This window comes from Vombatus ursinus, unplaced genomic scaffold (assembly GCF_900497805.2).
Source record: "Vombatus ursinus unplaced genomic scaffold, bare-nosed wombat genome assembly UNPS02014828.1, whole genome shotgun sequence".
Lineage (NCBI taxonomy): Eukaryota > Metazoa > Chordata > Mammalia > Diprotodontia > Vombatidae > Vombatus > Vombatus ursinus.
This window is the reverse complement of record NW_020954606.1, coordinates 2,659,845-2,681,148: the sequence shown is the minus strand read 5'-3', so window position 1 is coordinate 2,681,148 and position 21,304 is coordinate 2,659,845. Positions and strand designations below refer to the sequence as shown.

Genomic DNA, 21,304 nt, shown 5'->3' with positions numbered 1-21,304 from the left:
AAATAACTTTGATAACGGCTTTATAGCAACCAAATCTAGCACCCCCAGAAAATTACTAACCAACCTCCAGGTATTTCTTTTCTTGGTGATAGAGATCCACAAGCTTCTTACAGACATCACACCACTTCTGCTTGTCAACACTTGAAAAAAACAGAAATATCTTAAAGTAGTTGAAAAAACAATCCCCAAAATTTGCAACAACACTTAGTGTTATTTACTGGGTGCTATTTTAGACAACAGCTAAACTCTCATATTATAAGCAATATTTTCATACAGAAGTGAGCCTAAATAACTGTCTCCAAAACAAAGGGTCAAAATTTTAGGCTGTTCAATGTTGTGAATTAATATTTCATATTAATATTTATTTGTAAAATTAAGCTATGTTTATATTTCGTAAGATTATAATATCTTGGGAAGATTTCTAGAAAGGCATGGACAAAGAAACTCAAACAGGATCTGCTTAAGGCATTGAAGAGGTTGTGACCTGCACTAGCAGAGATGGTGCCCCCACCAACAGGCTAAAATCTCTGTGGAGTTAAAGGACTCTACGGCATTCCTTTAAAAGAAAAAGTCTGATTCTCAATGTCTAAGTCACTTACATAAAGTTTTCAATCAACAGCTTATTCTAATTTGAGCTTACCAAGTAAACAGTCTTTTACCATATGTTCATTACCTTTCATAGAGATCCAAAAGCTTTTGGTAGACAGTGATCAAGTCATCTTTGGCATCTGTATAGTTAGATTTCTCATATAAACTTGCTAACCCCTAAATGAATGAGCAGTCAATCAGTTTTCCAAAAACGTACAATATTTAACATATGAAATTTCCTTAAATGCGTACATCACTGATTAAAGTTGATAGATCATTTGCAACATTTCTATGATAAAGGTTATAACACAATCCCCAAATCCCAAAATAGTATGGCCTGTATGATATTGTGTTCTATCACAAAAGCAAGCAAAAACAGCATTTTTTTTTTGCCTCACTCTTCAACAGCCATTAGACTATAAAAGCAATTAGATGTTCTAAGTGTAGTAATATAAAAATACTTTCACTTGGAAAAGCAGTATAGTATAAGAAAAGAACACATGTTCTAGAATCAGAAGTCCCCCTAAGTTAAAATCCCATCTCTGCCACTTATTAGCTGTATGAGTTTGTGCAAGTCACCTGACGTTTAAAATTTCATTTCCTCTTATGGAGTAAGAGGGTAGGAAGGGAATCTAAGGTCCCTTCTGGTTTTATGGTGAAATGTCCTCATCAAGAGGTCTTAATAAACAAGTTCCCTAGAGTCCATGTCTCATTCTATTCTTTTGCAGAAAACAGTAAACCAAGATATGAATAATTTATGCATATATTAGTAAAAAGAAGTTAAACCAGGAAAGATTTGGAGAATATCATAAGCAATAGTAAAAACATCAATATACAAAACACAACTAAAATGTATTCAATTATTAAAATATGTGACTGACAAATTTTTCTTCAATAAATGTTTTTAATTCAATTTCCTACAAGGATACTAAAAAGAATAGGAATTTCTATAAGAACTTTTTGGTGAATTTACAATTAAACTTTTCAGGTTTGTAAATGAATCAGCAATAATATAATCAAGCCGAATGCCAAATTGTGTCATTTAAAAGATCATTCAGGGGGCAACTAGGTGGCGAAGTGGATAGAGCACCAGCCCTGAAGTCAGGAGGACCTGAGTTCAAATCCAGCCTCAGACCAAACACTTGACACTTACTAGCTGTATGACCCTGGGCAAGTCACTCCGCCCCAATTGCCTAAAAATAAATAAATAGATAGATAGATAGATAGATAAACAGATAAATAAATAATAAAATAAAATAAAAAAAGATTATTCTACTCAGAATATTTCAGATCCAAGCTCTGAGGTCTGAATGTATCTTTGATTTATCCTATTACCTCTATCCTGAGATCAGTAATAAGCTAGCTAGTCCTCTGAAAACACAGCACAAACACTCATCCAACATCCCACGTACCTGCCAGGCCAATAACTGGTCTGGTTCTAGTTCAGCTGCTTTCCTGTAGGCCCCCTGGGCTTGATCAGGCTGTTCCAGTTCAGCTGCTGCCACTCCAATAAAAACCCAGGCATTGTAGTTATTCTTCTCTTGTTTCAATACGGTCTGCTCAGAGACATAAAAGTAATTCATTAAATCAGACCAAACCCACCTATCTCCCAAAACACATCAACCAATTTAAGAGCGTACGTTATTTTATAAAATATATTTGATTTTAAAATACATTTATGTAATTTTATCTGTCTTCAATTTGCCTTCTTGTCTATAACTAAATTAATATTAAAATTGGTTTGCATTCCCTCAAGATTGATATGAGGAAACTAGCCTGGAACTGAAAATTCACTGTAAAAAGTAAATTGAATAAAGACATTGAGAACTGATCAATTTCTTTTTAGAATGGAAGATTCCCCAAATACCACAAGCCAGACTTAGTAAAATCCAATTTCTAAAAATTTAAAACAAAGTAAATTACCTAAAACTTCATCTTCATCCTCACATTTACTTAATTCCAGATTTCATCTCATTCTAACCCATAAAACTCAACTCCTCATCTGACAGTTCCCTTCGACTTATTCCACCATTATTTCTATTTATCATGATCCCAAACCTGTATATACAATCTTCATTAGGTATAATTGTGCAGTAGTGTGGGTATTCTGTGCCATATATCATTACCATGAATATTTATTTTTCTGTTACCTCACAGAAGAACTTAATGCAGGGATTGCTGCATTTACAAATGACAGCCACTAAAAGTCAGGTTGATCAAGGAGAGGGAAAAAAATCTCAGTATCCTAGTAAATTGTGTGTTGTGGAAAACATTAGCCTTGGAGTCAGAAGACCTGGGTTCAAATGTGATTCTCAAATTGATAACTGTGTGATTGTAGTCAAGTTATTTAACGTCTCGAGGCCTTAGTTCCTTCACTAGTAAAATGAAGGACAATGAATTAAATGTTCTCAAAGGTCCTTCCTAGTTCTAATATGCTGTATTTCTGTGAACTACTTATGTGTTATCTAGAGATGATCCACAATTCCACAATTTTTACAGTAAGAATAGTTTGTATTTTTGTTGTCTACAAGACATCTCTAGCAACAATCTGCCCCTGGCACTAGTCTACTAAACAAGTTCAATTACCATCAAGAAAGGATCATACCACCTACTGAAAAACACCCACACCATGGATGGAAGGAATTATACAAATATGTGCCCAGGAGATCGACAGAATCATAGCAAATGTGTTATGGTGAAGCCATTTCAGTATCAGATATTCATATAGCTTCACGCTGATCTGCATTCCCAATGCTACATAAGATGGATAAGCCTTTTCAAATTAAATACTTTCTCCAGTCTGTGACTTTTTTTTCTCAGCTGAACATGACTACTTTAAATTGCAGGCTACTTGGTGATGCTGTGCAAGTATCTTTTTACATAGTATACTGTATAACGCTAACGCAAACACTTAATAAAACATCTATTAGCATGTATTAATGTAAAATTAATAAAGCATCTATTAGTGTGTAATTTCATGTATACTTCAAGGAGCTGTTTTATCTTATCCTTTCAACAGTGCAGACTGCAATCCACCTTTAACTTGGTAGATGGTCTTCAAATGTTCTAATGGTCAAAAAATTCACCATCCTAAGAGTAGTTGGTTTGAAGGCTATGCAAAACTAAGCTAGACTGGCTCACAGATAAAAAACAAAATCTGTTCCCATTCCCATATTTTAGATTTTCTAGCTTGATAGGATCTTCCAGAGTGCCAGTACTTTTGGCACAGCCTTTCAAAATCAAGACCACTAAGACACAATGAGGACTTTAGTGGAAATGTTGTAGTAAAATTCAAATGACCAGTATACTAAATTCCTATATCTGGTTTTGCAAGATAATGAACAAGGGGTAGGTTTAAAAAGATGAGAAGACATAATCCTTACCCCCATTAAGGAGTTTATAATCTTGGGGCGGTTAGGTGGTACAGAGGATAGAGTGCTGGGCCTGGAGTCAAGAGGATCTGAGTTCAAATCTAGTCTCAGATACTTACTAGCTGTGTGAACCTGGGCAAGTCACTTAACCTCTGTTTGCCTCAATTGCATCATTTGTAAAATGGAGATAACAACAGCACCTACCAACTAGGGTAGTTTTGAGGCTCAAATGAGATAATAATTGTAAAGTGTTTTAGTACAGTGCCTGGTTGATAGTATGTACTACATAAATGTTAGCATTATTATTAGCTATTAGTAGAAAATCTAGTAGAAAGGATATGCAGACAGATAACTTATAAAAAGAATAATGTGATAAATGCAAAGGAAAGAAACAAAAAAAAAGAGATTTCCTGTAAGAGAGGGAAAGAAGATGAGAAAATGCTTCATGGAGGTGATGCTTAAGGTATCCCTTGAAGGCAGAAAATGGGAGACAGACTATTGTGAGCATAAGTGATGGTGACTTTTGTTGTTTGTTGTTTACTCGTTTCAGTCGTGTCCAACTCTTTGTAACTGGAAAACAAAAGTTCTTGCCACTAAAATCCTTAGCACCATCAAATGGTTCAACATCAGAAGTTAATATGGTTTTATTAGGGAAAATGGCATCAGAGAAGATACTTCACCATCTGCTTTGCTACTGCACTCTACGGACGTGCAACTAATACTTGCTATGAGTGTGTTGTCTCTTCCTGTTAGAATGGGAGCATCTGGAGAGCAAATACTGTCCTGCTTTCTCTATTTGTATGCCCAGTACATTGTACATAATAAGTGCTTTTTCATTCATTCATTCATGATTATGGTATCAGTGTAAGGATTTGAGAAAAGAGGAAACTAGAGGTAAAACCAGTTAAGAAACTGGCATAATAATTTAGGCGAGAAGGTAATGTCTCAACCAGGACAGTATCAGAGAAGACAGGCAGCAAGACAAACATTTCTCTTTTACCATTTCATGAAAATTTTGGTTTGTCAAAGAACTGTAAATTTAATCTTGCTACAATTAACTCAAAAGAACTATCTCAATCCTTTTTGTTGTTGCTACACAGCTATTTTTATTCTGATGTTGTTTGGTAAGAAGATTTGGTTTATTCATGTGTAGATGCCTTAACTTTTACCACTGGGTTATCAGGAGTATGTTCATCCAGATTAGAGTCAAAACACATAATTTTCATGTATCTGACAGGCCTTATTTCTGGTCATTTCATATTCAGGTACTGAGTATCTGCAAATGAGTCAGTAACATATTAACTTGTTAATAACGCTAAGATGAAAATCATTAATGTGACAAGTGCTTAAGTTCTCTAGGCAAAAGAAGATTTCTGGAACCTGTGACATTTGGAAAAACCTACAAAACTAAAAACATACTACCATCACTTACTGTCCCACAAACACAAAGATAGTTTAAGAAGTCGACTGCGAAGACACACCCTTAGTAATTTTAGGCTTTCTCTTCCAGGAACCTACTACATTAACCTACCGTCATTAAGTGAAACAATGCCTAGTAGTTCATTACCATCAAGGGCCCAAGGAAGCACAAGCCACCATGCACCAATGTTCTTTCCTCATTACCTGCCCTTTCATCACTGGACTAAAAAATATATTGTCCCGGTTTCCAAACTTAAGGCTCTAGATGGAAAGTACATGGCATCACAAAAATGCTACCTCATTCGAGTCTCACAACAACCCCAGTAAGTAGGTGCTGTTCTTATCTTCATTTTACAGATGAGGAAACTGAGGTGGACAGAGGTAAAGTCTCTTGCCTAGGTCAGAGAACTAATAAGTATCTGAGGCATGATTAGAACTCAGGTCTTCTTCCACCTAGACGTTCTAACAATAAAAAGCAAGCAGTGTCACATTCAGTATCTACAGTACACAAATAATATAAATTCCTCGCTGCAGGAACTATAACTTAGCAATATGTTCATTCAACTGAATAAATTATTACACACAACAAAGTCTTACATGTACATGATTACAGGAGGAAATTATCACATATACAAAGTCTATGAGCTCCTCCAGATCAGGGACTGTTTTCTGACTTTCTTTATACACCCAGTACTTCAAATGGTGCCTTTAAGTGCGACAAGAGGCGCCTGAAAACTACTAGCTGACTGACTGAGGTATCTTTTTTGGCAAATGGGCTTTATAGCTCTTTCGAAAAAAACAGTATAATATTCGAGCCATTTAAAAACTCAGATGAATTGGAAACTGAAGGCAACAGCCAACTCTGACTTAGGCAAGGATATGTTTTACCACTTATCTCCAATCAAAATTAATCAACTTAATGTTTATAAATTTTTTGTGTGTTTAGGCTATATGTGATCAGTTAATATGCAAACTCATAGTGCCTATAAATGAGTTGATAATACAATTAATTTTAGGAAAACTGGAAGAGTTCTATTACCTTACAATGCTTTAAAGCTTCCTTATATTCTTTGTTTCTTATTGCATCTCTGGCACTTTTCAATGCTGTCTTCACCTGCTTATTTGACATCCTATTAACAAGAAGAAATGACATTATAGTAACATCCCACTTATCCAGGAGATAGATTTCCAGCAACTTTAATTTACATAATACAGTATGTCACTTGGAAGTAACTTTCAGGAATACTAGAACAAAGCTTTCAAAAATCCATGAACTTTGCTCTGTGAGAAAGAGATGAAACTGGTACCTCGACATTGTTATAATATGAAATTAAGGTTAATGATTTAACAAACTTGGCTACTTGGTTTCCCTGGGCCACTATTAATTTTAACAAAGTTATACTGTATAGCAACCAGAAATATGAAGCAATGGAAAAGTAACAGGTGATTTATCTTACATACCCTTGTTCTATGAACTTACTAAACATGGTTTAGCCTTTTCTTGATAATTCAATCATTATTATGAACATTAATTATACAAAAACAATGTCAGTTTATCAAGTTGTGTAAAAGACTGCTTGTTTTCATATTAAAGTATTGGGGTTTTTTTTAGTTACCTAGGGAGGAAAGAGAAATAATCATGAAATCACAGAATTTCTAAGTTGAAAAAGAACTCAGCAGCTAATTATTACTTCTGCCCACACCTAAAAGGAATTCCCACAACACTATACCCAAAACATAGTTAATCAGAGGCCAGAAGAATTACATTTTAAGAAGCTTCCCATCAAAAATGGTTAAGATTTTTAAAACCAGGTAACACTAAACAGGGGTAACCTTTGGTATGGAAATAGGTATGGGAAATCAAAATGGTAAGGAATTATTCCATTTAATGAGAAAATCCACCCCCTCACCCACCACACACACATTTTAGGCTTTAAAGTCTTAAAAAATTACTGCCAATCTCTCATCTGCATAAATTCCTCAGGGAGACATATAAAAGCAAAGCCAGAGATAAATCGTGACTTTCCTAAGGGATTAAACACACACAGAGAACTTACCACATAACTAAGACTTAAGTCATAAGATATATTACAAAATTAACTGAAATAGATTTTAATTTGTCAAAACTGAGCTTGGAGATTTGCACTTCTATTTTAGCAATTATACCCAAGAAACTTCACAGCTTTATATGAAGGAAAGAAGTGTAATTTGAGGAAATAAACTTAAAGCCAAAAAAGGAAGCAGGATTCACTTGTTATTTTTCAATTCATCATCCTTACCATAAAGCTGAGTTCAAACCACTTGAACAGAGCTCTGTCTTTGGCCTGGATCTGGCTGATATTTTATCAACAAGTTGGATAAAAGTATAGATGACATACTTATCAAAAATGCAAAGAAAAAAACAAAGGAGTAGAGGGAATAACTCATGGAATGGCAGAATGGGTGCCCCAACATCCTAACAAAGCTAAAATTTGAAGATGAAACTTAGCAGGGATAAATTTACAGGCCTAAGCCTAGGTTTACTATCTACACTGGTTACAGTATAGAGAGTAAATCAATCACTCAACAGGCATTTACTACACAATGACAATGAATCTAGTACTGCATTAAGCATTGGGGATGCAAATACAAAAAATGAACTGGCCTCCACTCTCAAAGGGATTACATTCTATCAGGGGAGACAACACATACATATACTTCTACTCAGAATAACTGTAAGGCTGTCTGGAGGAGGAGGCCACTAGCAGTTGGGGAGATGGGATTTATGAAAAAGTAGTACTTGAGCTGATTCATGAAAGAAGAAAGGGATTGTACCAAGCAGAGAAAGAGAATACAGTATTTCAGGCATGGAGTCAGCCACGCAAAGGCACAAAGACAGGAAAGTGAATGTCATATGTGAGAAACAGCAAGAATCTAGAACATGTAAAGGGGGAATGATGTGTAATTAAACTAGAAAGGCAGATTGAGGCTAGGCTGCAAAGAGTTTTAAAAGCAAAGTTAATATTACCCTAAAGGCATTATCATAGGGAAAGATGTGGCTACAAAGTATTTCACATAGACCTGTGAGTTTTAATAGACTATTAAGTTAAGTGAGTGAGAAGTGTGATATTATAGGCCAATAAAGTAATGTAATCTTAGGTGACAGCAAACAGAATTTCATCAAACTAAATCCCATCAGACAAATATGGTACGGAGGAATCAATACTACACTTAAATCAGAAAATGTGATCTAAATCCTCGTTTTAGCTCTCCAAACCTCAGTTTTCTCAAGTGTAAAACGGGGATCAGAGGATCTGGCTAGCAGAGATGTTAGAGGTCACTTATTTCATATGAGAAAACAGGTTCATAAAGTAACTTGCTCAAAGTCATATATGCAGTAACCTGCAGTCAGGATTTGAACCCAGATCCTTTGACTCCAATTTATGTTCTATTTCCACTACAATGCACAGCATCCTGAAATAAGTTCTTAACAAACTGGAAGGTACCATTTTTATATAAATGTGAATTGTTATTACGGTAACCAATTCTGAATAGCGCACTGTAGAAGGGCCACTGAAAAGTTACAATGTATACTAAGGAAGATTTCTAGAGGGGGAAAGGAGACATTAAGCCACAAACTACATCAGCCGGAGAAGCTAAGAACAGTTACCATGGAGAAGAGAGTGGGGCCCAAACAGCTGTGCTCAGATATTAAAAGACTATCAGGTGGAAGAGAGATTAGCTTTGTTGTGCTTGGCCCAGAACACAAAAGGAAGAACAATAGGAAGATTTTTAAAGAGCTGCAAATTTTGGTTTTTAACAGAGTTGTCGAAAAATGGAAAGGGTTGGTTCCGGAATACAAAGTTCTCCATAATTTCAAGGAAAGGCTTTAAAGTCACTTACTAGACATTTTGGAAATCAAATTCATACTTTGGATAAGGACTAAAGTTGAATGAGATGACTTTTTAAGATTCTTCCACCTCTAGAAATTATTTGATTCTCTGATTGATTTTTCTGTTACCAAAACAGAGGTTTTAGATCCATAATAATTTTTAAAAATTACACATATTTCCATTTTGTTCCAATCTTACATCTCTCCCCTACAAAAATTCTCAATTACAGAGGTAAATAAACTCAGAGCCTAGACTATGTAGAGCCAAGATTTTATCTACTAAAATCCTATACTGACACACAGTATCAACCTTATTTTAAGAGATTTGAATATCTTTTCTCTGAAGAGTTCAAAACATGAAACAGTTCATCTGCTTAAAAATGAGCATTTTATCCCCCATAGAATCAACTTTATTATCTATTACCAATAACAATGTCTTGGATTTATCTAGTGTCCATCCTTCAACATTTCATACCCATTTAAGTTATTTACTTTTAAAACAGGTGAAGTGGGATGCTCTGTGTCATACCAAATTTTGCACATGTGTAAGATGGAGACAGGGCAGTGGCAAGGGTGCTGGGACCAGAGACAGGAAAATCTGAGTTCAAATTCAGCTTCAGATAGGTATTAGCTGTGTGACCTTAGGCAAGTCACTTATTTATTTCCTTCACTAGCACTTCAGACAAAGTAAATGCATGCTTCCACATGAAAGGAAACAAGGCAAAAAGTTCAAAAAAGCTTCTTCAGTAATTTTAGCAATAAAAAGAAAACTCAATTTGGAATGTAGGAAATTTACTCTTAAGCATGTAACTTGAACATTCTATAAGTTATCTAAATTCATCATTTTGCTGTAACAATTTTTTTAATCCATCACAAACCATATTTGTTTCCTAGTAAATAAAGTTCTATTAAACTTCAGCTTAGTATTAAAAAAATTTTTTATCATCTTTGCATGGCCTACTCACTTAAAATCTACTCTCTCAATGACGCTGGGAGAAAAGTTAAGCAGAAACAAAAGAGCAGCAGTATTAATAAAGCAAAAAAATCAAACTATTAGGCCCCCTAAGTCTTTCTAACCTCCTTATATCCAACAAGAGGTGTCAAAATAGTTGAGGAAAATCTCAAGAGGTAGAAAACCGAGGCCAGGAAAGTAATCCTCCACCTAACATAAGGTACCAATAAAAGCTGAAGTTAACAAGAAGCAAAAAGATAGCTACTATATAAATTACTTGCCTGCAATCTGGATTTAATGCTATTTAAGAAGCAGGAATGAGACTTTTTTATGGCTACAACCAGACATACAATTTTTTAAAATATGACTTTGGTCATTTTTACGTCATGATCTTACCTGACAATTTTCTTGACTTAAATTTATAAGTGCAGTTATCGCTTTTTTTTAAAGGATTATAAACCTTGATTGGAGAGGCCAGTAAATTTTAATGTGAAATTCACACTAAAATTTCTTCAAGCTGAAGAATCCTTTGGTAAAAATAGCTGCAAACTAAGAAAAATAATCATTGTTATTTTAGATTTTTCTGACAAATAGTATTGAATATTTGGCAAATACGAAGGAAATACAAAAAAAAATGGCAAAACGAAAGGGACCATTTAAAAAATTCCAGAATTTTAAAATAAATAAACCCCAAAATCAAGTTCCAACAGGTTTCTTGCATTCATCCCTTCCTTTCCATTTCTCCTCCCATCACTTCTTGCCTGACCCACTGAAAGAACCTGGTCTCTTCCCTCCCCCAATCTATTCTACATATGACGGTTGAACTAACATACTTAATACAGAGTTTTGATTGCACTCCTGCCTAAAAAGCTTCAATAGTTCCCTATTGCCTATCTGGATAAAATACAAAACTTCTTAGTCTAGCAAAGTCTTCTACAATCTAGCTCTAAATTCCCTTTGCCACCTTGCAGCAAACGTAGTACATATTTCCTACAATCAAGCCAAGTTGACCAACTTGCCATTTGCTAGTATCACCCCCATCTCCTTGAAATGCCCTGACTCCAACTCCTAAAATCCTACCCCTTCCCTTAAAAGACAAACTCAAATTCTTAACCCATCCTTCTCCAAACGTTCATACTTATACTTCTCTTAAATATCATGTACCACAGAGTGATACAGTGAAAACACTGGTCTTGGAGTCAAATGCTCTATTACTTACTACCCATGTGACCTTGGGAAGATCACTTACGCTCTCTGCCCCATAGCTGCTTCATCTCAAAGAGCTGGCATTTACACAGAGCTTTAAGGTTTGCAATGCGCTTGGCATAAATTATTTCATTTGATCCTCATCGATAAAATGAAGGCAGTTTAGATAATATTCAAGTTGCCTTCCAGTTCTAAATTTCATTCCCTTCTACTTATATTTCAATTTGCATTATACAGTTATTTGTGTTTATCTCTCCTCTGCCCTACATGATAAGTTTCTTGAAGGCAGTGAAGATGCTTTATTCACTTTTTCATCTTGTGGGGCAGGAAGACCTGGGTCTGAATCCCACCTCAGGCACCAAATATGTTCCCAGGAACTTATTTAACTGTTCTCAGCCTCAGTTTACTTAATTTTAAAATGGGCAAAATAAGAGCACCTACTTTAAAAGGTTGCTGTGAGAGGCATATGCAAATACCTGCAAAATGTCTGCAGACTCTGAAGCACCATATATGCTCTTAAAAGTATGATCTTTCCCACTGCCAAAGAAGCCTAATACTGTGCACAGACTAGGCAAGCAACATCTGTTTGCTAAATGACCTTCCCAATATTTAGACAGTATCACGTCTTTAAAAGGATACAAAAGAAACAACCAATAACTACTGAGTATTTAATTTCATGCTTTAGTGGGCTCTAAAAAATAGCAAGGTAGTGGACAGATTGCTAGGCTTGCAATGTAGAAGGATCCAGGTTCAAATTCTGTCTCAGACCATTTGTGACTTGACCTCTTTGTGTCTCTGTTTCCTCATCCATAAAATGGAGTTAATAATAACCTTAGTACTTATACTCTCTAGGTTGTTGTGAGGATCAAACAAGATAATGTATTTGTAAAGTACTTTAGGCACCATATGTCACTTATTGCTGTTATCAGGTGATACAAAAAGACATGAACCCAAGAAGCTTCCCATCGAAGGACATAAAACACATGTGAAACCATTTTAGAATAATAAACTATTAAACTATGTGGTTCTTAGAGAAGAAAGAGATCTCTATGGGCTAGAATAAACACAAACACAAAATGGCTTCATGGAAAGGAAAGAGCTCAACTACGTCCAGAAAAATTAATTTATTTTTTCACAGGGAAGGATGAAGAACAGTCCAGGGGACAAATGATTATGAATAGAAATAGCAATGAGTATGGAATATATAAAAGACAGTGAGAAAACAAGCCTAATTATAAAGAAGATGGAGACAAATTTTAGCGGACCTCAAAAGTCAGACAACAAAAGTTTGTACTTCATGTAACAGACAACAGTGAACCAGCACAGCAGTTCTTACACAAGTAAGATGTAAAGTCCTCTAAAGGGCGCCCCACCTCCCCAAAACACTTCTTTACTGATGACCTAAAATATTTAGCAACCTTTCACATCAGTGAAGTTTCTTAGTCTATAAACTAAATGTTTCATGTTCTAGATTAAGCCTCTTGTTCTTTTCTTCCTAATCTTTTTCTTCATTTAATTCAAAAAAGTGTTCAACCTGCCACTGGCTGGCTCTCAACTCAATGGTTCCCTAGAATATTGTCTCCCTAGTCAAAATGTCCCTAGAGCTCTTTGTCTAGGCATCTCCTTTGCTGCAACTTGTACTATATGTAGGTCTTCATGTTCTATTCCTCCAAGTAGAATACTATATGATGTTTAAAGACAAGAGCTATGCCATTTTTTAATCTTTGTACCTGTAGTATCTGGTCCAGTGCTTCATACATATTGGCACTTAATGAATGAAAAAGAACTGATTAAGCACCCCAGGCTGAGTCAGGTCAGTCTTCCTAACTCCAGGCCAGGCATTTTATCCATCACACCACCTAGGTGCCCCATGGTGACACCTGCTTTTAATTTATTCTCCAAGGTACTAGTTGCTAAAATTTCCTTTATATGTAATTATCTTTCCTCCCTCCTTTTCAAACCACTTTAGGAGGACTATGATATACTTTTAAATCAGTGATTCTTTTGGGGGGGGAGGTAAGAATCCTATTAATATCTTTTTATTATTCAATTTTTAAAATTTTTATTGCTTATCTTTTGTTTTAACATAATCTTCACTTCCAAAAATATCCCTCCTTTATCCAAAGAACTACTCGTCATAAGAAAAAAATGAAAGAGAAGGAAAAAAATTCAGCAAAACTAGCACATTAACCAATTCTGACAACATATTAAATGTTCCACACTCAAAGTCACTCATATCTGTAAAGAAGGAATGGATGTGAATTTTTTTTCCATCTCTTCTTTAGAGCTAAGCTTGGGCATTACAATTACACAGCCTTCAGTTTGGGTTTAATTTTGGTTCTTTTCATTTATACTGTTACAGTCATTGAGTATATTATGTTGTCTCTTCTGGTTATTTCATTTTGTATTAGTTCATTCTGTGACATTCTTACACCAGTATGCCTTTAGCCTCTCCCCAATCAATAGATAACCACTTTTTCCCAGTTCTTTGCTACTACCAAAAAATGCTGCTGTAAATATCCTGGTAAAGAGAAAAGCTTTATTTCTGTCTTTGATCTCCTTGGGGACTATGCCTAACAGTAGGATTTCTGCATCAAAGACTATAGATCCATTAATCACTTTTCTAGCATAACTCTAAAATGCTTGCTGGAATGATCAGACCAATTCACAGCTCCATCAACAGGGAACTAATGTGCTTCTTTACATAGTCTCTTCAATATTAACTATTCCCACCTTTTACCATCTGCACCAACTTGTTGGGTGTAAGTTGAAACCTCAGAGTTGCATTTCTCTTTTTATTAGTATAAAACAGTAAGTCTTTTACAAATTAAATTTCTACTATTTGCAAAGCACTATGCTGGCTGTTGGGAATACAGAGACAAAAACAAAATACTCCTGCTGCCAAAGAGCCTACATTCTGCTACGAACATAAAACATGTAGGGAGTGAATAAACAAAAGGTAATTTGAGGAAGGAGAGAAGACTAACAACTCTGGGAATCATGAAAATGTTTCACGAAGAAGCTAAGCTGAGTCTTAAAAGAAGCCAATGACTATAAGAAACAGAAATAATGAGGGAGAGCACTTTAGCCATGGAGGTCAGCTGCCTCCACAAAGAAACAGGTATGGGAGATAGAAAGCCAAGTGTGGGTACCAACTAAGAGGCCAATGTGGCTAGAAGAGAGAATGCATGAACAAATGAAGCAATGAATTAATTCTGGAAAGGTACACTGGAGGCAGATTGTAGAGGGATTTAAATAATAGGCTGAGGAGTTACCATTTTTCCTGGAAGCAATAGGGAGCCACTGAACATTCTGAGCAGAGAATAATATGGTGAGATCCATGCCTTACAAAAACACCCAACAAGCTGGTGAAGATGGTAAAAGATGGGAATAGTCAATATAGAAGAGAATACGGAAAGAAGCACATTAGTTCCCTGTTGATGGAGCTGTGAATTGGTCTGATCATTCCAGCAAGCATTTTAGAGTTATGCTAGAAAAGTGATTAATGGATCTATAGTCTTTGATACAGAAATCCCACTGTTAGGCATAGTCCCCAAGGAGATCAAAGACAGAAATAAAGCTTTTCTCTTTACCAGGATATTTACAGCAGCATTTTTTGGTAATAGCAAAGAACTGGGAAAAAGTGGTTATCTATTGACTGGGAGAGGCTAAAGGCATTTTGGTGTAAGAATGTAACAGAATGAACAGGAAGGAATAGAGACAAGGAAGACTAGAAGCAGGGAGACTAACCAGGAGGTAATACAATAGTCTGAATGAGAGGTTATGACTACCTGGACTACAGTAGAAATGGCCATGAAGTAGAGATAAGAGGATAATAACAGTAATAATAATAGCTAACATTTATACAGCACTTACAATGTACCAGGCACTATGCTAAGTGCTTTACACTTATCTCATCTGATCCTTACAACCACCCTGGGAAGTAGGTACCATTACTATCCCCATTTTACAGATGAGGGAATTGAGGCAAACAAAAGTATTTGGGGCAGGTTCAAACCAAAGTCATTCTAAAATCATTCCTACTCCTACACAACAGCCTCTACACCAATGGTCTATAAAGGCTGAATCAATCAGAATTAATAACCAATGAGATGCAGAGTTTGAGGGGGAGAGAAGAGTCAAGACTGACTCCAACATTTACGTGAAGGGGTAAGTATTTGACTCTATGCCAACACAAAGAGGGTCTTGGGGACACACCATCAAAATACAAGTCCTTTCACTCGAGGATCTTACAGTCTATAAAGAGATACATCAAATCTTAAACCTTTTTGCTGAAATGTAAAGCTCAAACCATCACCAGGTAGTCTATGTGCTTACCTTTGGACCACTATCATCACTTCTATCTTTTATCTTGCTGGACAGAATTTCAGACAGCATTTCATCCATCCTTCATCTAGTTAAATGTAACAAATAAGACATGAAATTCAAGATCCTGAAACCTAAAATTTCAAATTTTCTTAAAAATGGATCAAATTAGCTGATTGCCTAATTTAGAGCAGCTAAGCAATTAAAGTACATTAGGAGAGGAGAGACTTAAGGCCTAAAGTCAGCCAGGCTTCACTCCAGACTCCTTCAGTAAGCCTCAGCCTCCCTCTCATCCTAGAACATCCCTCTGCCCTTCACCCTCTTTTTCCTCACGGTAAGCTTCTCCCAGGCCAACCAAAAATCATTCCTCTCTGGGTTCTGCTTTTGATTCTCAGGATTTTACCACTATGCCCCTGAGTAGGGGGACTTGCTTTAAGGAGACAGGGAGTACTTTTTTTTCCTTGTACTTATCCCTCCAGGGCTAAGCACATACTTGGCACATAGGAAGCACTTAATAAATTCGTGCTTATTGACTTAAAAAGTATGCCAAAGACTTAGTCAATAAACTATAAGATGGAAAATGACATAAACAACTGATCGATTTATATCTATTTTATTTTTAATCTAAGACTTAATTACTGAATTCATACTTGAGCAGCATGATGCATGGAAAGAATTCTGCATTTAGAGTCAGAGGGCTCTTGGCTAGATTAGTATCCTGGTTCTGCCACTTATCACCTGGGTAAACTTGGGCAAATTACTTTGCCAGTCTACCTGGTTTCTCATTTGTAAAATGAGAGGGTTAGTACCAGATGACCACTGAGATCTCCTCCAGTACAAAATCTAAGATCACATATACACCCAGAAATTATCAATCTTCTCCCACTGTATTTCAGTTCAATTCAATAAGTATCTATTTGTGTCTGCTACATGCCAGGTATCGTGCTATATGCCCAGGATAAAAGCAAGTTTCTGCCCTTGAGTCAAGAAGCAGAGAAAAACAAAAATAAATAAAAATATATCAAAAAGAAGAGAGGGAAGAAGAGAGACACTAACACTGGGAGGATGTCAGCAAAGAGTCCTTACAATAGGTGGCAGCCATGTTGTTCTTTACAGGACATGAGGGATTTTACACAGTAGATCAAAGAAGACAGAGCATTTAAAGCCCCAAAGCACACGCTGTGCAAAGGGATGGAAGATTGTGTACAGAAAACAAGGAGTAATTTGGCTGGAAGGTAGAAATAGTAAAGTAAATCTGGAAAGATAGAATGGAGCTAGATTATAAAGAGCTTAGAGAGCCACTGAAACTTTTTGAGAAAGGGAGAGACATGGGCTGGCTTATGCTTTAGGAATACCAATTTTGACAGTTGCAAAAATGGATTAGACAGGGAAAACCTAGAGTAAAACCAATCAGGAGGCTCCTGCAGTAGTACAGAGAACTGAAAAAGATCCAATGAGGGTGATAGCTGTATGAGTGGAAGGAAGAGGAAAGATGGATACAAGAGATGTAATGGGGATTGAATTGACAGGACAGAGGGAAAGGAGTGAACTGTGAGTGAGGTGAAACAGTTGAATAGATTGGTGGTACCCTCAGGGGAAAGATAAGGAGTGCTGTTTTGGCCATATGGCATTTAAGATGTCTCTGAGAGATCTGAGAGGAGACCTACAGCAGTTAGTTGGTGATACAGAATGTTAACAGATATTTAAGATGTAGGTTGGCTAGTCAACTGCATAAAGAGGACAATTGAACCCATGGGAATTGACAAGATAACCAAGAAAGTGTAAAAAGAGAAGACCTAGGGGACTGAAGTATATCCACATATATGGGGGGCATAACACTGATGTTGATTCAGAAAAGGAGAAAGAATGAGAAACAGCACTTACACAAAATATAGAAACAAGAGACAATAGTGTCAAAAAAATCCAGAGAATAAAGAGTATCTGAGAAGAGAAAGTGATCAAAGTGTCAAGTGCTACAGAGAGGTCAAAAAGGATGAGGACTGAGAAGAGTCTATTCACTGAATTAAGCAATGTTATTATTGGTGATCTTGCTAAGAACTTCAGTCAAGTACAGGGACTAGAAGTCAGATTGTTAAGAAGCTGTGAAGTAAATAAGAGGTAAAAAAGTAAAAGCAACAAGTACAGTTTTTTTTTTCTTAAGAATTTGGCTGTGAAAGGGAGCAGGGATAAAGCATATTAGTTAGGTTAAGGTAATGGCATGGTCAAGTGAAGACCAAGGACAGAGGAGAGCTCATCACATTTGTCGGTAGGCAGAAAAAGTCAGTGGATAAGGAAAGACTGACAAGTAGAGGGGGAGTACAAAATGCCTGAAAAGACAAGCTCCCAGAGCACAGGGGAGAGGAGGCAAAATTATAGAAGTAATACGTAGAGGGCTACATATTCATCAGAAACTGAAGCAAAATCAAAGGAAATGAGAATCATGTTGAAGGGATCTGAAGTGAAGAACTGAGAAGAGGCTCTTTCAGAGAGATGACTTCAATTTTTTCAGTAAAATAATGAGTTCCTCTCCTGAGAAAGGAGAAGATGGGCTAGGCAAATGAGGAAAGATTTAGGAAAAACTGTTAGAAGATGAACCACAGTCAATCTTAGAGAAGTAAACGCAATGCCATGTATGAGAAAGGGCCCAGTTGAGATTAGATAAAATTATAGTGGACCTGTCAATATGTTTGTTCAAACAAGCTGGAGGCAGCTAGACAGCACAATGGATAAAAACACTGGGCCTGGAATCAGGAAGACCTGAGTTCAGATCTGGCCTCAGACTTAATAGCTATGTGACATTGGGCAAGTCACTTAACCTCTTATTGCCTCAGTTTCCCCATCTGTAAAATGGGGATAACAATAGCACCTACCTTGAAGGGTTGCTGAGAAGATCAAATAAGGTAATATTTGTAAAGTGCTTAGCACACTGCCCAGAAGACAGTAAGTGCTACATAAACGCTTTCTCCCTTCCCTTACAACTTTCTCCAGCAGCATGGGAGCAGAAAGGTCAGACGAAAGCGGTAATGTAGGGGTTAGATTCAGAAAGGGATAAATAGTAGTAGAAGAAAGGGATAAAGTATTCTAAGGTAGGGAGCAGTGTGGACTACTTAAGTCAAATTACTTTAACTATTATATTATATATATATATTTATTATATATAAAAATAACATATGGAGGATAGTGAGGCCACAGTAGGAGCAATGAACTTGAAAAGCTGGGAGGACTAAACAAGTTTAAGACTTTACATTTATCCCTATTAAATGTTATCTCATTAGATTCAAGTCTGTAAAAGATCTTTCTGTATCCTGACTTTATCATTTAACATTAGCTATCCATCCTAGCTTTCTTTCATCTACAAATTTGATATGTAAGCAATCTAATGTTCTCTCTCCTCATTTCCCCTTCCTGGCTCCCTTCTTCCCAAAGGAGATCTTTAACGATTCCCTAAGTAGCCAAGCGCTTTCTCTCTGAGATTATCTCCAATTTGCACTAGACATTGTGTGTGTATGTGTGTGTGTGCTTAGCTATTTGCATGTTGTCTTCTCCTTGGATGAACTGATGCAGAGTAAGATGAGCAAAAACAGGAGAACAATTTAATACAACAACAACACTGTAAATACAATTTTGATAAACTTTAACAACTCTGACTAATGTAATAATCAACCATAATTCCAAAGGCCTGACGCTGAACTATGCTACCCATCTCCAGACAGAGAAGAGAAAGATTCAAGATGGAGACTGAAACATCAATTTTTTAATATAGAAAATAAGGCAATATATTTTACCTGCCTATGCATGTTTGTTACAAGGGTTTTGTGTTTCTTTTAAGTGGAAAGGGGAAGAGAAAATGCTTGTTAAATGAAAAATAAAATGAACAATTGAAAAAAATACATATTGTCTTTCTCATTAGAATGTGAAACCCTTCAGCACAGGGAGCAGAGCTTAGCAAAAAGCCTAGTGCTTACATAATAAGCACCTAATAAATGCTTGATGACTGAAAGACTAATAAAAATGTTAAAACAACACAAGGCCAAGACAACTTCCCAAGGTACTTTACTAGAGACCTCCTTCCAAATTGACTTGAAACATTAAGGACTACTCATTAAACCGGTTTTGAATCCACCTAGCTCTACCCAAATTTACCAACTTTATCCATAAGAATAGCATGAAACTGTCAAATACTTTACTAAAATCGAATCATTCCTCAAATCTAAGAGCCTGATAACCCGGGGGGGGGGGGGGGAATGAGAGTAATTTGGCCTAATCTGTTTTATTTTTAGTTTCTTACCTTTTATTTTAAATGTTTTATTGATATCTTTTATCTGAACATTATACTAATTCCCCATTCCTTCTTCCAGACAGACTGAATCCCATTTGAAAAAAGATAAAAAAATTAAACAAAAACATCACATACAGAGGTCATGTCCTACCCAATCTGTTCCTGAAGCCATGTTCACTCTTGATGAATACTGTTTCCTTTTCCACATATTCACTAACCATCACCTGAATAACTCATTTCAAAGTTCTGTCAGAAATTAAGAGTCTGGCTCAATGACAACTATTCTGTAGACTTTATTCTCATTTTTCTTGAAAATTGGGACGCTTTCCCCTGAGTCCTGCAGTACCTCTCTTGTTCTCCATATCTCAAAATTCACTGACACCAACTCAACAATCATATCTGACAATTTTTTTTTTCAGTACATAAGCATGCAGTTCATCTGGCTCTGGTACTCTTACTATCTCCTTAATTATTTTTCCCTGCCTGTTAGTCATTTTTGCCTTTTTCAGTCAAAGAACCTTAGTCTTTGTAGAGAAAAGAGAAGCAAAATCAGAATTAAGTAGTGCTGCCCTATCTTTTTCATCATAGTTCCAAAATCCTTAGGCAATCTTACACATTCTTAGATTTCCTTTTCAGCATCAGGTCATTCCAGGCCTTAGTATTCTTGACATTATTTTTACAGACTTAGACAAGCCAGGTCTTCTGATTCAGGTAATATTGGAGCTACTAGGTAATACTAAGTATTACTAGGTAATATCAGCGGTATCAGATGATACTTGGTAATATCAGGTTGTACAGGTAATAGCAGAAGCAGGATTTGAACATGTTTTCTATACTCAGAGTCAAGGCTATTTCTACTGGACCATGCCTCCCTGATATTTTGGAACATTAGATTTAAAAACAGCTGTTTAAAAGAATGTAGTTTGTTTTTTTTATGACCTCAGACAAAGTAATTTAAGTTCTCTGAAAATCATTTACTCATCTGTAAAATCAGGATAACAACTCACAGAGGGGCAATACAGTGTAGTGGACAGAGAGCAGACTCATAATCAATAAGATCTGGATTCACAATCCACCTCTGACACATATTGATTGTGAACATGGGAAAGTCTTATTACTTTGCAGTGCACTGGTAGAGGGAGTTTTCTCATCCAGGAACCTCTACATCAATGAAACAGATCACAGATTTAGGGTGGGAAGGACCTCTATAAGTCAAATCCCAAGGCCTCATTTTCCAGATGAGGAATCTCAAGCCTACTAAGGTTAAGGGACTTGCCCAACGTCACACAGCT

At 36.2% G+C, this 21,304-nt stretch overlaps 1 protein-coding gene across 3 annotated transcripts in view; it reads right to left on the bottom strand.

Moving 5' to 3' along the window:
- TTC37 (tetratricopeptide repeat domain 37) overlaps positions 1-21,304 on the bottom strand; it is a 111,266-nt gene that overhangs the window by 89,026 nt on the left and 936 nt on the right. For 2 of the 3 annotated variants that reach the window (XM_027838489.1, XM_027838491.1), the window contains exons 3-8: positions 15,746-15,821; positions 10,598-10,750; positions 6,418-6,508; positions 2,001-2,144; positions 674-765; positions 65-140 (exon numbers count right to left, since the gene is read on the bottom strand). In XM_027838489.1, coding sequence (XP_027694290.1) covers positions 65-140; positions 674-765; positions 2,001-2,144; positions 6,418-6,507 — 402 coding nt within the window. In that variant the 5' untranslated portion in view covers position 6,508; positions 10,598-10,750; positions 15,746-15,821. The remainder of the gene's footprint in view (positions 1-64; positions 141-673; positions 766-2,000; positions 2,145-6,417; positions 6,509-10,597; positions 10,751-15,745; positions 15,822-21,304) is intronic. The other variant, XM_027838490.1, reaches the window with a different exon arrangement.